The following is an 18,352-nucleotide window of genomic DNA, read 5'->3' as shown; positions in this document are numbered from 1 at the left end:
AGGAATGCAATAATTTACAAATCTCATAAACTTATATTATATTCACAATAGAATATAGATAACATATCAAATGTTGAAAGTGAGACATTTTGAAATGTCATGCCAAATATTGGCTCATTTTGGATTTCATGAGAGCTACACATTCCAAAAAAGTTGGGACAGGTAGCAATAAGAGGAAAAGTTCAAATGTAAGGAACAGCGGAAAACCATACTGGATGCCCGTGATCTTCGGGCCCTTAGACGGCACTGCATCACATACAGGAATGATACTGTAATGGAAATCACAACATGGGCTCAGGAATACTTCCAGAAAACATTGTCGGTGAACACAATCCACCGTACCATTCGCTGTTGCCGGCTAAAACTCTATAGGTCAAAAAAGAAGCCTAAACATGATCCAGAAGCGCAGGTGTTTTCTCAGGGCCAAGGCTCATTTAAAATGGACTGTGGCAAAGTGGAAAACTGTTCTGTGGTCAGATGAATCAAAATTTGAAGTTCTTTTTGGAAAACTGGAACGCCATGTCATCCGGACTAAAGAGGACAAGGACAACCCAAGTTGTTATCAGCGCTCAGTTCAGAAGCCTGCATCTCTGATGGTATGGGGTTGCATGAGTGCGTGTGGCATGGGCAGCTTACACATCTGGAAAGGCACCATCAATGCTGAAAGGTATATCCAAGTTCTAGAACAACATATGCTCCCATCCAGACGTCGTCTCTTTCAGGGAAGACCTTGCATTTTCCAACATGACAATGCCAGACCACAAACTGCATCAATTACAACATCATGGCTGCGTAGAAGAAGGATCCGGGTACTGAAATGGCCAGCCTGCAGTCCAGATCTTTCACCCATAGAAAACATTTGGTGCATCATAAAGAGGAAGATGCGACAAAGAAGACCTAAGACAGTTGAGCAACTAGAAGCCTGTATTAGACACGAATGGGACAACATTCCTATTCCTAAACTTGAGCAACTCGTCTCCTCAGTCCCCAGACGTTTGCAGACTGTTATAAAAAGAAGAGGGGATGCCACACAATGGTAAACATGGGCTTGTCCCAACTTTTTTGAGATGTGTTGATGCCATGAAATTTAAAATCAACTTATTTTTCCCTTAAAATTATACATTTTCTCAGTTTAAACATTTGATATGTCATCTATGTTGTATTCTGAATAAAATATTGAAATTGAAATTCTGTTTTTATTCACAATTTGTACAGGGTCCCAACTTTTTTGGAATCGGGTTTGTATTTTATTTTATCTTATTTTATTATAAGGGAATTGTAATAAGGGAATTTTAAGAAAACCTTTTTTTTGTCAGCTTTTGACACGAGAATCAACTTCAGAAAGCTTGTAATATGGCGCTCAAATCATATGAACTTCTCATCAGCACTAGTCCTCATCCACCGGCATTGCACTGAAAAGAGCAGCCTGAACATTCTGCTAAACTCCATTTGTGTCTGAAGTGACATGAGAGTGAGTAAACGATGACAGAATTTTCCTTTAAACATCTTTTTCTGGTCTAAGGCCTTTCTGTCCTCTGAGGCATCTTCGTTTTTTACTCTCCGTTCCCCCGCAGCTGTCCTGTAAGCATCTTGCTCAGCTCCATCGCTCACTGTTTCTCAGTTTGTGAATAAAACACACTGCGTCTCCAGCCACACACACACACCATATGGTGCCGCTGCGCCTCTAGACATTCTCCGCAGCGTCAGAGAGCAGCAGCCATGTGGAAAATGATACCAACTTTAATGATTATTTTTCAGCGAGAGTGTGTTTTTTCAGCAGTATTACTCCTGCAGGCATTCCTAATCGACTCCTCTTCACACACACCAAAACAAACTTATTCACTGTGAAATTTAGTTGCGGAGAATTTTCAAAGGCTTTTGTGGGAATCACTTTTTGCGTATTTTGTGTTGTGCTGAACCGCATTTGCTTGTGTCACCAACAAAACCAAAAAACACCATGGTACTGTGCAGGGTTATTATTGTAAATGATAATATTAATAATAATATTCTATATCAAATGCATGAGTAATACTGTACTATTAAAATAACTTGACACGTACTTGACATTTTTTGAACACCAAAAGTTTTATTTATTTATTTTACACAGATCATTTATTATAGCTTGTCAGATTTGCCCCTATTTGGGTGTGAGCATAAAAAAATTGTGTGTCCCTTTAAATGCAAATGAGCTGCTGCTCCCCGCCCCCTTTCCAGAAGAGGGCGGAGCTTTAACAGCTCAACAACAACAAAGCTGGAGAATCTCACGCAGCCAAAATGAGGATTGTCAGTAACGGTGTTCAGCCTTACATTGTTCAAACCGGAGTCGACACTGATGGAGAGACTCAGGAAGAAGTTACAACTTTTAGACGTTTCTGAATGGTTAGTGGATAAATTTGTGTAGTTGCTGTGGAGTTGATTCAACTCATCCACTAGCATGTGCCGTCATGTTCATCTTTTGTGTTGAATTGACCCTCGTTTGTGAAGCAGTCCGGCATAAAATAACTAAAATAAAATAAATTTATCTCTTTCTCGCTCTGTGTGATCAGGCTGGAGCTTCAGTATGGGTTCAGCGTATCAGTTCCACAGTTGGCGGGTGTTTGTGGTGGTCTGCGCTCTGCCTTGCGTCTCTGCAGTCGTTGCGCTCACGTTCATGCCGGAGAGTCCACGCTTCTACCTGGAGGTAATGACAGTGTGCATGTTCACATGTGTGTTTACTGTTATTTAAAGGGATAGTTAACCCTAAAATGAAAATTACATAATTTCCTCACCCTGGAGTTGTGCAGTATGCCCTTCTTTCTTCTATGGACCACAAAAGGAGAGTTTGTGTTCGTCCATATAATGACAGCAAATGTATCACAGAATGATCCCATGCCATATATTCCAAGTGAAATTTAATGTTTTATTTAACAAAATTCTTAAACTTGATGTTCGTGAGACTCTGAAGTTGTGTAAAATTAATAAAAAAGTATGAGCTCAAATATAACAGTTTTATTAGTGTCATATGTTTTGATCATTACATCATTCCGTATTTCATAGTTTTCATCACTGAACTATTATTCAAATATGATGAAAATTGTCAGGAATTAAAACAAGATGTACAAAATTTTGCCTGCTAGTGTAGCAAAGTAGTGTTAGCCTTCAAATTGTAAACTCTTTTATTGCATAGCTCTCTATATATAGGGCCCTATTTTAAAGGGATAGTTCACCCAAAAATGAAAATGTGATGTTTATCTGCTTACCCCCAGGGCATCCAAGATGTAGGTGACTTTGTTTCTTCAGTAGAACAAAAATTATGATTTTGAACTCCAACCGTTGCTGTCTGTCAGTCAAATAATGCGTGTCAATGGGAACCCTATAAGAGTCAAAAAAAAAACAAAACAAACAAATACAAATTAAACCCTGCGGCTTGTGACGACCCATCGATGTCCTAAGACACGAAACGATCGGTTTGTGTGAGAAACATCAAATTTTCATTTTTGGGTGAACTATCGTTTAATGAACGAAGTGCATGGTCTAACGCACACGCCACAGGTGCACTTAGGGCATGTCCGAATCCTCTTTTGCTAATTTAACAATGGAAAAAAATGGTCGGCGCACCCGATGCATGGTCTAAAAGGTTTGTCCCTGTTCTCTTAATGAGTAATGGGTGTGTTTTGGGCGTAACGTGGAATAAACCAATCAGAGTGTCATCTCCCATTCCCTTTAAAAGCCAGTTGCGCTCACGCCATGGTGGATTTGCTACGTACATGGCGGGATTTGCAAGCAGAAAAACTGAACTCCATTACTGCTCCATTGACTTTAGGCCAAGTTTCAGGTGGTCAGTGGCGCAGTCTGTTTCAGTTGCCTCAAAATAGCAACACGCCAACAATGTGCCTAAACACACCTTCTTTTTCAGACCAGCAGGCCCACAAATGGGCACAAATGCTATTTAAACAACATGGCACCGGGCTGAAACTAGCAAAAAACACTTGCGTTGTGCCGGGTGTATGATAGGGCTCATTAAGTTTGATATAACTTTATCCATATACAGTACATACACACGTGAAGGGTTACTAGCAAATCTCAACTGCTTGATAGTTTACATCATCGCTGAATGTAACTATATTATTACCCAGCTCTAATCTGCTAAATGTGACTATAAGGCATGAAAATTTTATAAAGATATTCTAAACATAAACATCAGGATTATCTGTACAGCTGCTTTGAAGCAATGTGTGCTGTGAAAAGTGCTATACAAATAAATTTGACTTGACTTGAGATTGTTTTTTGTTTGTGTACTCTCTCGCCTACAGATGGGAAAACATGACGAGGCGTGGATGGTTCTCAAACAGATTCATGACACCAACATGAGAGCGCGCGGAGAGCCGGAGAAAGTCTTTACTGTGAGTCACACACACTCTCGTTCTCTCTCACACACTCAACCAGCTGTGCTTAACAAGACCAGCAAAAGCTATACGGTTTGACCCTTTGACCCCACTCAGTCAAAGCGTTCCTAACCGAAGCGCTGCACTGGTAACGTCACGTCTCTCTGTCTCCACCTGCAGGTGAACCGTATAAAGATCCCCAAGCATCTGGATGAGCTGGTGGAGATGCAGTCGGAGTCGGCAAACCCTGTAGTCAAAGTCTTATTCCGGATCAAGAGGGAACTGCACGGAGTGAGTGAACAAACCCTCAGATCTCCTGCAGATCCACACACACACCTCAGATCATGGAGGACGTGTGAGAGGAGATTCACTGCGAACGACTAACCACCTGCATGATGACTGCGTTTCTGTGTGTCTAAGGCAATTTACACAAGAGTTCAAAAATATGATTTTTAAATGTTTTGAAAGAAGTCTCTTCTGTAAAGGGTTTTTACAACAGTAATGTTGTGAAATATATTGTAAAATGTAATTTATTCCCATGGTCAAAGCTGAATTTTCAGCATCATTACTCCAGGCTTCAGTGTCACATGATCCTTCAGAAATCATTCTAATATGATGATTTGTGCTCAAGATATGCTACATAGTTGGATAAATATCACTTTACACTAATGTACAGTATGTATGTGGATAAAATAGGATATATATATATATATATATATATATATATATATATATATATATATATATATATATATATATATGTATTAACATAAGGTTTTTCTGTAAAGCTGGTTTAAAACAATCTGTATTATGAAAGTGCTATACAAGTAAATTTGACTTGACTTGAATTATGAATTACAGAAAATTCAAATGAACAGCATTTATTTAAGAATAGAAATTCTAAATGTCTCCTTTGATCAATTTAATGCATCCTTGCTGAACAAAACTATTTTCTTAAAATAAAAAAAAATAGGTCACCTTATTACGGAAGAGGATTGGGGCCAAGCAATAATAAAAAAATAAAACCATCTCGAGATTAAAGTTGTTAAATTTCGAGAAAAAAGTCGAGATAAAATGTTGAGAATAAACTCATTAAATTACGAGAAAAAAGTTGAGATAAAATTACGAGAACAAATCCGTTAAATTATGATAAAAATGTTAAATTTTGAGAAAAAAGTCGAGATAAAACGTTGAGAATAAAGTCATTAAATTAACGAATTTATTCTCGTAATTTTACAAATTTGTTCTCGTAATTTAACAACTTTTTTCTCATAATTTAACGAATTTGTTCTCATAATTTAACAACTTTTTTCTCGTAATTTAATGAGTTTATTCTCAACATTTTATCTCGACTTTTTTCTTGAAATTTAACGAGTTTTTTTCTCATAATTTAACAAATTTATTCTCAACATTTTATCTCGACCTTTTTCTCAAAATTTAACAAGTTTAATCTCGAGATGGTTTTATTTTTTTATTATTGCTTGGCCCTAATCGTCTTCCGTACCTTATAGGTGATTTTTACAAATATTTTTCAAGTGCTTTTTATTATTATTATTTTTCAAAATTCATATTATTTGACCACAAAAACACATCTCAGAGAAAAATCTCATTGAGAGCAGACGAGAGCAGAAAACAGTTTGCTCCTTGAAACATGAAACCGTTTGAATAAACTCATTGTATTTAAAAAGATTAAGTCCAGCTGGACTCAGACAGACCAAATGTTCTGCTGATTCATCTTTGCCTTTGCATTTCTTAACGGGGTGATGAAATGAAATCATAAATCACAGGTGTTTTATTTGCACTTTATGCATTACTTGACTCTGTGTGTGTGTGTGTGTGTGTGTGTGTGTGTGTGTGTGTGTGTGTGTGTGTGTGTGTGTGTGTGTGTGTGTGTGTGTGTGTGTGTGTGTGTGTGTGTGTGTGTGTGTGTGTGTGCAGATCTGGCTCACGTTCCTGAAGTGCTGGGATTACCCCGTCAAGGACAACACTGTGAAGTTGGCCGTGGTTTGGTTCTCGCTGTCGTTTGGGTGAGACCGTTTGGCTCTAATATCCACCGTCTGATTGGTCTGACCGTCCCCTGATTCATGACCCCTGTAGTTACACACATTATCACCCAGCGGAGCCGTGATTACAGTGATCACACAGTGTTTGCATAGCATTTAGAGTACAATATCATCTGATTCTATTCTATTCTATTCTATTCTATTCTATTCTATTCTATTCTATTCTATTCTATTCTTTTATGTTTCTTCCCCTGTGTTTCTGTGTCTCAATCTGGCTGTGCTCCTCTCTGGCACTATAATGAAGTGTAGTCCCTGTAATCACCATGATTTAAGTAGCTGGCTTGAAGTGGTTAGGCCCAGGGGTGGAGCTGCATGAGGGGGACTAGTCACAGTTTAATTACTGTATTTATAGGAGCTTAAGCCTAGATGGACGGGCTCAGAGACAGAGCTCTGTAGGAGGGCTTACATCCACACTCTAATGTATGCAACAATCCTATTTACTCATGAAATCACACTTAAAAACTATGGCCTGGCATTGGACATTCTATTCTATTCTATTCTATTCTATTCTATTCTATTCTATTCTATTCTATTCTATTCTATTCTATTCTAAAACCAATTATCCCAGTTCTAAAAACAGGCTGGATGAGTTTTGTTCTAATCTGTAAAATAGTCAATAAACATATTTAAATTCTGTTGAAATTCAGTTTAGAAATTAACTATACTTAGTGTGCAAACCCCCTAACCAGTGTTTTTTAGTATTATTTGTATATTTATATGGTATTATTTAGTAGTATTAGTATTACTACTAATATTAATTATTAGTAATTATAGTTAGTAGTAATTATATTACTAATTATTATTAGTATGTATTAATATTTTGAAGTAGCTTTTATTTTTATAATATCAGTTTTAATTTGAATTTAATTTGTAGTCATTTTGTTATGTGGTGTTGTAATTTTAGTAGTTTTTATTCCATCTTTCTATTCTATTTATATTTATTTCAGTTTTAGTTTTAGACTTCAGCTTAATTATTTCAGATCTTTGCGAAGGCAACTTTTCAATTTTTTAAAGTTTTTTTAAGTATTTTTTAAAGTAATTTAGTTTAAAGTTTTTCATATAGAAGTTTTTCATGTAATATTTATATTTTTTTTATTTTTTAAGTATTTTTGAAAGTAATTTCACATTTTTCATATAATATTTATATTTCATGTTTTTTTGTTGAGTTTTTAAAGCATTTCAAGTTTTTCATGTAATATTTACATTTTTATTTTTTATTTTTTTTAAAGTATTTTTTTAAAGTAATTTCAAGTTTTTCATGTAATATTTCTATTTTGTTATATTCCAGCTTTTATTTCAATTAATAACAATTTTATGGTTTTAATAGTTTTAGTTTAGAATAACAAAACTTCAGAGCGTTATTCTAGTTTCCTACTCTAGTCAAGGGGTTTCAGGTTAATTGTGGTGAAATCACATGGCCTCTCACGCTTATTGCTTTATTTCTATTCTGTTTTATTCTGTCACTCTTTTCTTGTCTAATTTCACCCATCTTCTCTCCTCATCTTGGCTTTTAGTCTTAATAAAGTCATGTCTTCACTCTGTCACAGACAAACTCAAGCTCACTTCGATACAAAATAAAAGAGGATTCACACACACACACACACACACACACACACACACTAATTAAAGAGTGAACAGATGCCTCTATCGCTGCTCCCTGTCAGACTGAAGCCCACCGCTGAGGAGCAGAAATTAATTAACTAAGCGCCGGTGTCACCACCTGTGTCACACACACACACACACGCACAGTAAACAAACCACTGAGCTTCAGCCCTTGTTAGTCCCTCAAACGTCACCGCTCTGATCTCATGTGCCGCTGATGACATCACTTCCTGTGTACAGGTACTACGGTCTGTCTGTCTGGTTCCCTGACGTCATAAAGCACCTGCAGGCGGATGAATACGCGTCCCGCGTGAAGATCCACAACAACGAGAGAACCGAAGACTTCACCTTTAATTTCACCCTGGAGAACCAGATCCATAAAAACGGAGTGTTCATCAACGACAGGTGAGTGTGTGTGTGTGTGTGTGTGTGTGTGTGTGTGTGTGTGTGTGTGTGTGTGTGTGTGTGTGTGTGTGTGTGTGTGTGTGTGTGTGTGTGTGTGTGTGTGACAGCATGTCTGCAATCTCATTCAGATAATCTCATTCATAAAAATAAATTACGCTTCAAATAAAATTTTCCAAAAGATAGTTTTGGTCATTTAAGGTAGTTGTTATTACGCTGATATATTTTCAATTGTTCGTTTTTGTGATAAGTTTGATTAGCTAGCAATTTGGTGCTATAGAAACGGGGCGTGTCTTCATGATTGACAGTTGTGATTGACAGCTTCTCTGAGGACCGTCGGAGCTTTGAGGGGAGGTTGAGGAAAAATAACTAACTATTAATTTTCGATTTCTGTGTTATTTCACACTGACAAAATGAGCTGTTCAGCAGTAAACTGTACCTGACGGATCTGACGGATATCTGAACATTTCTCGGTAACGTTAAATGTGCGCTTTATAAGCTAATTAATAAATGTTATTAGCTAAGATAACACACCTAACGTTAGTCATGACTGTAAAAAAGCAGGTGATCATTATCTGGCAGTTACTAATTATTTTTATGGGTATAAAATAAAAATTAGCAGGAAAAAACTAATGATAGCCTACTCTAATTCCAGCAATCGATCTCCTGTAACATTAGTTTAACCCTTTATTTAAAATGGCAGGACCGTTTCCGACATTTGAGTTGTTTCTAGTGGCATATTATATTGAGTTTATCTACTGAATTTGCTGTTTCAAAAATATTATTGCTCTAGAAACAGAATAGCATATTATTTTATAGGTAGAATTTTAAATTATAATTCATATAGCCTATTTAAAATACATCAATGATGATGCAAAGTTTGATACCGTGACTCCGCCTCCACTGATGACTCCTTCTGCACATGCCCAGGCTCCAAACTGACGTTTTTGCGTAACATGTCAACACCCATCGTCAAATGTTTTACGTTCAGTTCATTACAATGGAAGGAAGCGGCGTCACGGCTTCCATCTTTTTTAACAGTCTATGGTCATAATCATGAAGATTTCCTGAAGTTTCTGCAGTTTAGTTTTAGTAAATGAAGCTGTTATTGGGAAGTTTTGAGTTGTAAATGTTAGAAATCGAACTCTTGTTTAAAAATAGCGAGAAGAATTGTGTTTTCCCTGGATAAAAAGAGACTGGTCGTTCATCACTGAACTCTAAGAGCCCTTTCTGTGTAGTCATCTTATCTATTTCAGCTCCTCTGTGTGAAATGAAATCTTAGAACTAAACGTGTGTTTGCAGAAATAGAGCAGATTGTGAGTCTTCAGCTGCAGTTAATGTTTGCTCTGCGTGTGTGTGTGTGTGTGTTAATGTTCTCAGCGGTCTGATCGCTCCCTCATAAATAACGTCCCAGTGTTGAGGTAATGTCTCATCCAGACACAAGGCCAGGAAATTAAAATGCCCTTATCTCTCCTCTCCTCCTTTTCTCTTTCTGTCTGCTTTGCTCTTTCTCTTCCTTTGTGTTTATTATGAGCGTCCACTCCTCCTCCTTCTCTCCATCCCTCTTATCGTGTTGTTGTAGCATCCAGCTGCTGTGATGGGATCAGACGGCAGTATCTTTTGTGTCCTGCACACACACGCATATGAATCATGATGACAGAACTCAATAGATTATAGAAACAACTGGAAGGAGAAACATCTGAGAAGTTCAGCAAACGTCTCCATCTGACCTCCATTTAACCCCGTTGCTGTCGAGAAGCTGTTATTGTTTTTTGATGTGGAATATTTGTACAAGCTGATCTTGATTTTGTTCTCATTGTATTTCAAGGTTTGATGTAGTTGAGTATTGTGTCCTGATCAATCCTGTGCTTTATTTCAGGTTTATTGGCATGAAGTTTAAGGCCGTGACTTTCATCGACTCCACCTTTCAGAGCTGTTACTTCGAGGACATCAGCTCCGTTGGTTCCTTCTTCAAAAACTGCACCATCATAGAAGCGTTCTTCTATAATACAGGTACGAGTGTGATGAAATCTACTCTTCAGAGCTGTTAGATGATTGAAACAATCATGTTTTGGTGTTATACATCTACATACGTGTGTGTGTGTTTATGTAAAGGATGTGGGCGGTAAGAGCTGTGTGTGTAAACCTCACTCCTCTGACCTCGAGAGGCGCTCTAGCGACTGCAGTCTTTAGCCTCCTTGTTGCTGGCGGACCCGTGTTCGAGTCCCACTAACATACATACATACAGAGAGAGAGAATGATATAATATTTCAAATATAAATCACTTCAGATATTATCAATATATTCTCTATATATATTTATCTTTACTAATTTAGAGTAAAAAAATAACTTTATAAACTTAATATATGTAAAATAACACAAAATTATAGTTTGTTTGATATATAAACTTTTTATATTTTCATTTTAATGTATTCTAAATATTCTCTATATATTATATTTATATGTATTTATATTCATTAAATATACATAAAATTAATATTTTCATAAAATTATATATATATATATATATATATATATATATATATATATATATATATATATACTGTATATTCAATATATGTATTTATATTCATTAAATATACATATAATTAATATTGTTCTTAAAGCTATATGTGTGTGTGTGTGTGTGTGTTTTATTATTTAATGAAAAATATAAATGTATATTTTTCATTAAAAATAAAACATTATATATATATATATATATTTCAAATATAAATGACTTATTAAATATCATCATATTCTCTATATATTTATCTTAATTATGATTAATATAATATAGTTTAGTAATACAAAATTAAAGATTGTATATTTTTAAACTTTTTATATTTTCATTTTAATATATTCTAAATATTCCAATCTGTATTTATATTTATAAAATATACATATAATTAATATTTTTCATAAAATAATAAAATAATGAAAAATATAAATGTATATTTTTTCATAAAAAAATAAAAAAATTAAATATTTTTTTATTTTATGAAAATATGAATTATACGTATATGTAATAAATATAAAACACACACACACATTATATATATATATATATATATATATATATATATATATATATATATATATATATATATATATATATATATATATATAGTTCATATATGTTGAAACAATGTTACTATCTAAATCTAGTGAACTTGGATCTTAAATAATAAAATATATTTTCCCCTGGTTTGCATCCGTCCACTGCCCGTCTGCTCATTAACAGTGTGTTTCACTGAAAAATCAGACCTGTTAAGCATCCATTTCTGTGTTTCTGTGAGAGTGTGCATGTGTGTGTGTGTTTTTAAAAAGAAGTTAATTGGCTAATGGAAACGGTGCGCTCTGATTGGCTCATAGGACTGTGGTCAGTGGGGTATTAATTCTTTGGGGCATGAAACTCAAGCCTTGTTCCATTTTAGCAAAGGAAAAGCAAAGAAAAAAGAAGAGAAAAGGCTATTTTGTAGTGGATCTGTAACGCTCAGTGTGAGTTCTGTAGGTATCAGTGATGTGAGCGGATCTGCTGTAAAGCTTCACCGACGTTTGATGTTTAAATATCTCACGTCAGCTCACAATCCGGGAGAAACCACAGACTTTGAAGTTAAATTGATTCTAATTTATATGCATTTGAAGGCAAAAAGACAAGCAGATGCATTAGATGAAAAAACAGGATGAAAGATAAAAGCCGAGGGCAGTGATTATACGAGGAAGACAGGATTCAGTCAGTGACACGCATCATCTTTATGGAGCATAGACAGTGTAAACATCTCAAGAGCTGGTTTATGCATCTGTAGAAGTCTGTGATTTCACCATTTAGCCAGTCTAATTGATACTTTCCCTGTGAAGTTCTTCCCTACCCATAATCCTGAAGATTGATCCACTGAAAGTTACTGTTACCATGGAAACAGGAATTCTGTATGATTTTGAATTTAAATAAATTTTAAAATGGATTGGTTTGGAATAGAACTCTTTATTGAAGAATGTTCTGAACATAATAAAAGTTAAATGTTGTGAGCGAGTTTGAATTATGGAGCTTGTCTGAGGCCGTTGATGTTGTTTGATAAGTGTTTTGTTTGCTCCAGGTGTGTGTGTGTGTGTGTGTGATAGAGTGAGAGCAGACAGCGATCGGGTCATTTCAGGGTCTGGCTGACTCAGGAAAACCCACCTTCCACAATCTCACACCTCAGCAGAACAAACACACACCAGAAAGAGATCAGAGGCCTCATGGGAAATTGAGTTCATGTCTCTAATGAAGCCGTTTCAGAGCTGCTACAGAAATGAAATGAGTGAAAGCGTGAGCTGCAGATATGCTGCACATGCTGAAACTCACTAATAGGTTTTCAGAGGATAAACTCCCTAAAGACCCTCCTGTGAGAGAGAGTGCAGTTCAAACTGTGACCAGAGGAGGGCAGTAGAGTATCTATCTATCTATCTATCTATCTATCTATCTATCTATCTATCTATCTATCTATCTATCTATCTATCTATCTATCTGTCTGTCTGTCTGTCTGTCTGTATATCTGTCTGTCTGTGTCTGTCACGTGTCTCATCATCTCCTGTCTGTTCAGATATCGACGACTCAAAATTAATCGGTTCCTCTGTGATCAACTCCACGTTTGCGCACAACAAGACCGGCTGTCAGATGACGTTTGATGACGACTACAGCGCGTACTGGGTGTATTTCATCAACTTCCTCGGAACGCTAGCCGTGTTGCCAGGCAACATAGTCTCCGCCCTCCTCATGGATAAAGTGGGTCGTTTGAGCATGTTAGGTGAGTCATTCACCAGAGAACTGCAACTTCACACATTCTAAATTCTAAATGTACTTGTCTGACGTCATGTTGTTGTGTTCAGGCGGCTCCATGGTGTTGTCCGGCATCAGTTGTTTCTTTCTGTGGTTTGGCACCAGTGAGTCCATGATGATAGCAATGCTCTGCCTTTATAACGGACTCAGTATATCTGCCTGGAACTCACTGGACGTGGTGACGGCCGAACTGTATCCCACCGACAGGAGGTACATGGACACGCAATCACTAATAAACATGGATCACAAACATTTATATACATTTTTAAGACTCGCATCAACATTCACCAATGCATTGACCTCAGTAGAGCATCAAGATATAGTGAAGGGCTATTATCGGTAACTAAAACTGTTAAAAACAGGATTTACTTTGAAATACTTTTCACACCGAAATAGAAAATTACTAGTATTTGTACTATTACTGCTAATAATACTAATACTGCTTGTGTCTCTCGTCTGTAGAGGAACTGGATTTGGCTTTTGTAATGCCATGTGTAAGTTGGCTGCAGTTTTGGGGAATCTAATATTTGGTTCATTGGTGGGAATCTCAAAATCCATCCCGATCCTGTTAGCGTCGACTGTGCTGGTCGCCGGAGGCCTGGTGGGTCTGCGACTACCCGACACCCGCTCCAACGTCCTCATGTGACCCCACTACACCTGTGACCTCTGAACCCTGAGTCGCCACGGAAACACGCAGGACACGCTCAGGGTGCAGGAGATTATGATGTGTTTGGGTTGTTTATTCATTTAAAGTATGTTGTTTGTTTACTTATTAACGATTATTTATGATTTAATTTATTGGTTTAGCTTTTGACTTGCCCAGTTTAGATCAAAACTAGATTTTGATGCCTTCGTTGCTGCAATCAAATGTTACGATGTTATAAAATGTCGAAATGTAACTGATGTGAGCTAATCTAGGTGGGCAGAATAATTTAAGATTCAGATTTTTTTAATTTTTTTTTTTATCTTTAGTATTTTTGGCTGAACACAAAAAAAATCAGGTGATTTTAATATTTTTTTTTTATTTTTAAAATTAAAACACTATTTTATTTCCTTGAAATGCTCAAACAAGAGTAAAAAGGCCATTTAGAGATGTAGACATTAGCGATAACAGCTTTTATTGGTAGCGTAGGTCCAATTCTCTAGTCGCGGCCTTTGCGATTCGGAGGCCCGTTTCAAAGAAACAGTCAGAGGCTGTTCCTACCCTCCCCAGAGGAAAAAAGACATTGTATGCAATGCGACTGCAATTCATTTCTCTGCTATATTTATATATTTATTTATAAACGCTTTCTGTCTCTTTAACCAGAACTATTGTTACAATCATGACTGAAAACAAAAAGAGCATTCAATCTTCGTCCTTCAGTCCCTCAGCTAAAATTAAACGATACTAAAATCACCAGTAGGTGGCGTCAAATCATTGTCTTAACGAATTAGTCATTGAATCATTCAATCAAACAAATCATTCAAAACGGCTGATTCATTTAGGGACAAAGCCAATGTGAGTGAGTCATTAGGTGCGTCCCAATTTGCGTACTATTCTACGCTGTTTTGTAGTAAATAGTGTGAGCACTGAAAATTCACACTGAAAATTACAAAAAGAATAAGTGCACTTTAAACACCCGGATGATACACATAATTAACCGAAAAGTGTGGAATGTTGGACACTTCATGCACTCAACTGTCGCAGCTTTAATTACGTAGCGGAAGGGGAGGAGCATCAGACTCCGATGTTGGACGACAAAATAACCGTATAAGTTAAGCCCGGGATACACTGCATGATTTTCGTCTGTCCCAGACGAAAGATTGCCATTGTGAAACAATCATGGCGATTTCTGTGATTGTAGCTCTGTCGTACAGTGAGAGTCGTTCAAAGACGGCCGTTTTCCCAGTCTTGCGACAAAAGATAGCCTACGATATTTTTCTGACAGTGTCAGAAATTCAGCATGATCATCGCACAGTGTGTTTGCTGCTACAACCCACGTATAGTGACCAGCCAATAAAAATGGGACATGAAATCAAAGCGACATGGCGCTAAAACTTAAAACTGCTTATCTCAAGCTCCTTTCCCTTCTTTTTTCGCTGCTTCCTTTTTATTTTCAGCACACATAAAATCTATAACTGCCAAAGTGTGATTCAACATGGTGTTTTATTTCCCACTAGCACATGCTGATGATGTTTTATTCTTCTATAGAAACGATTCAACAGGTGTCATCATCGTATAGTCTACATGCGTGTCATGCCCGAGTTCAATGGATCCATGTCGCACAGTGTGATTTGTAATGATCTTAAAGGATTGCAAAAATCGTGCAGTGTATCCTGGGCTTTAAGTACATATTGCATAAGTGCACAGTGTATAGTGCGTAATTTGGGACACAACTGTTGAGTCATTCATTAGAGCGATTCGTTCAAAAACGCGGATTCGTAACGAAATTGAAACTGCGTTGCTCTGAGACGCATAATGGCTCTACTGTTTGGAAATATTTTCATAGGCAAAATAGAGGAAAATCAGACAATATTGTGTCTAAAATGTAAATCACCTAATAGGCAATTATCTTATTGTTTATTGAATTGTTGTATAAAATCAATATCACATTTGCAAATGTGCTGATATTCAGGAAAACTGAAGGAATTGTATGAAGACTTTTTTTGCAACATCTCTTGGTTTTTGGAAGCAATTTTATTTATTTTGGAGGCATTTTTACCCCAAGCCCCCATTAATTTCCACCCCTGGTGTATATGCGCTGCACGATGGCGGGGACGGGACTCTTGTTTGAAGAGGGTTGCCAGGTTTTCACAAAAATACCCACCCAATTGCTACTCAAAACTAGCCCAATTGTGTTTCGGGGGGTCGTCCAGTAAAAATTCAGTAAAATCTGCGTTTTTGGTGGGGTTCACCTGGTAAAATTTGTATTCCAGTGGCTAAATATCATGTTATTTGGGTTCGCTTCAACCCGCAGCAACAATGTTAAAGTATCCCACTTTCGCTGGAAAACCCCAGACTTGGCAACACCGACGGAAGCCCCTTCTGTTGCAAGTGAAACGGCTGAAACATAGCAAAGGCCGCCACTGCTGGTGACTTCCACCGAAACATTTCTGAAGACGATAACGATTATACAGTTTACATTTTCTGCTTTTTATAATGATTTAGCTAGCGGAAGAACACGTCAGATGCGCTCGGGCCGACATGCGTCGACTTCATTCATGCCTTCGTGAACTTTGTCGTCAATGTAGCCTAGCTAATACGGACTTCATTTGTGTGTGTCTCTCTCTTGGTTTAAGGGTTAAAGGCGTCTTGATAACCCTAGTCTAGCTGCTACGCTTCCATTTGCGAACTCTTCCTCTGAAAACTGAATGGCCTTTTGCTTCCTCTCCGTGCCTCCTTCCTCTTTAAAATCCCTCCGGTCGGCTTCTCGTAGGTTGTAGCGATCCATCGTACAGCAGAATTGAGCGTGTGTTCGAACGCTCTACTGCTCAAAAGGCGGAAAAAATATGTCGTGTTTCGCCATCACATTCCACTGGAAACTTCGTACATGCAATTGTGCAATATGACAGGACGTGATACGGCCGCATCATAGAAAATAATAAAAGCCATTCAGCCTGGTCTGATCTCGATGACGCACAGGCCCTGCTGCTGCTGTCTACATGCACTGAAGTACACTAAACAGCAGAAACATACCATTCACAAGTGCACTGCGTCCACGCGGAGACATTTCAGCATTCACGTACTTGTGTCGAAGTATGTTTCTGGCCTAATTTAATGATATTTTGTCGTGTGTATGTTGGAAAAGTAAAGATAAACACTTGTTTTGAACTTATCACGGGCGACAACGTGTGCTGTACATGTCTAAATGTTGTAAAGTGTTGCCTGTTGAGTTAAAACATTATTTTTTTCATTGTCAGATGTGTATGCAGACGTCTCCTCATGTGTTTGTGTAGATATCTTGTATTTACTGACAGTCATTTCTGTCCCTAGGTGTTTATTTTGGCTGGTTGTGTGATTTTATTTGGGGGGGGGGTGTTATTTGAGCTAACGAGGATTTCGTGTGGTTTATTTTCACGGTTCTGAACAAATTCAGTTCATGAGAGGAATGGATTTAATTTAAAGTTATGCATCTCCTGGTCTGAACTGAACTTGTGTTTCTCATGTTAATTTCTGAACAAATTCAAGTGGCCTATCTGACACATACCACACAAACAAATGAAACGTGATATCTTGTTAATAAATACACCCGTGCATGTGCATATTGAGACTTTGTGTTGCAGTGATTTGTCTGTCGTGCTTTCGCCATTAGTTTATTTCTTGGTTTTGAAAGATGAATGTATCATTATTGTGAGTGTGTGACGTCGTTCTGAAATGGGTTTTGATTGGTTGTGGATCTGGCATGCCAACAACACGTCTGCTGTCAAGTGTCTGTGACGTCACTGGCCAGATTTCTCTGATGTATCTGATTTTATTTTGAAAAGAAAGAGAAAAGTGCCATGTACAGTGTGAAGGGAACTGAAGTGGATCCAGATGAACTGCTATTAAAGAGTTTCATTATAAGACTCTACAGTCTGTCTGCTTATTTTTTCCTTTAAACAGACACAAAATTAAGGGAAAATTTGGTCCAGTTTTAACCTCAACTTTATGAAGTGACGCGAGTGCTTTGCGCCGAATTCCAGTCACATAGCTGTCAATGGAAGGACAGAAAGCTCTCAGATTTCATCAAAAATATCTTAATTTGTGTTCGGAAGATGAACAAAAGTCTTACAGGTTTGGAACGACATGAGGGTGAGTAATAAATGACAGAATTTTCATTTTGGGTGAACTAACACTTTAATGGCAGTACAAAACTGACTGCGATTATTTTTACTGTTGACTTTATATTCAGTTGTAATATACGAATGTAAGTGAGAAGAAAAAACACTTACAAATATCAATGTGATGTGAAGGACATTGGTTATGCTCATCTTTGCTCGCTCACTTGAAGACATCTTGAGTAAAACAGCTCTATACTTGTTGAAAATGTTGTATTACTGGTACTAAATAAAGCTGCATCTGATTATGCTATGTTAGCTATAGTGTTGAGCTATATAACAATAATTAGTTTTCTGTCTATAAA

The 18,352-nt window shown here is 37.1% G+C and overlaps 1 protein-coding gene and 1 long non-coding RNA gene across 2 annotated transcripts in view; one reads left to right on the top strand and one right to left on the bottom strand.

Annotated features, from left to right (window-relative positions):
• Positions 1-18,185, top strand: part of LOC137012885 (synaptic vesicle glycoprotein 2C-like) — a 41,810-nt gene extending 23,625 nt beyond the window's left edge. Inside the window, exons 4-12 of the mRNA XM_067376372.1 lie at positions 2,547-2,680; positions 4,293-4,382; positions 4,545-4,655; positions 6,303-6,391; positions 8,270-8,434; positions 10,311-10,444; positions 13,015-13,218; positions 13,301-13,460; positions 13,713-18,185. Of these exons, the coding sequence (XP_067232473.1) occupies positions 2,547-2,680; positions 4,293-4,382; positions 4,545-4,655; positions 6,303-6,391; positions 8,270-8,434; positions 10,311-10,444; positions 13,015-13,218; positions 13,301-13,460; positions 13,713-13,896 (1,271 nt within the window). The 3' untranslated portion in view covers positions 13,897-18,185. The remainder of the gene's footprint in view (positions 1-2,546; positions 2,681-4,292; positions 4,383-4,544; positions 4,656-6,302; positions 6,392-8,269; positions 8,435-10,310; positions 10,445-13,014; positions 13,219-13,300; positions 13,461-13,712) is intronic.
• Positions 2,108-4,286, bottom strand: LOC137012886 (uncharacterized). The gene is made up of 3 exons (XR_010893627.1): positions 3,240-4,286; positions 2,769-2,799; positions 2,108-2,674 (listed from the first exon to the last, which is right to left on the bottom strand). It is a non-coding gene; the product is annotated as an uncharacterized lncRNA (long non-coding RNA).
• Positions 18,186-18,352: the final 167 nt, after the last annotated feature.

Source organism: Chanodichthys erythropterus, chromosome 22, assembly GCF_024489055.1.
Source record: "Chanodichthys erythropterus isolate Z2021 chromosome 22, ASM2448905v1, whole genome shotgun sequence".
Lineage (NCBI taxonomy): Eukaryota > Metazoa > Chordata > Actinopteri > Cypriniformes > Xenocyprididae > Chanodichthys > Chanodichthys erythropterus.
Note: the sequence above shows the minus strand (reverse complement) of the source record. Positions and strands in the feature narration are given on the sequence as shown.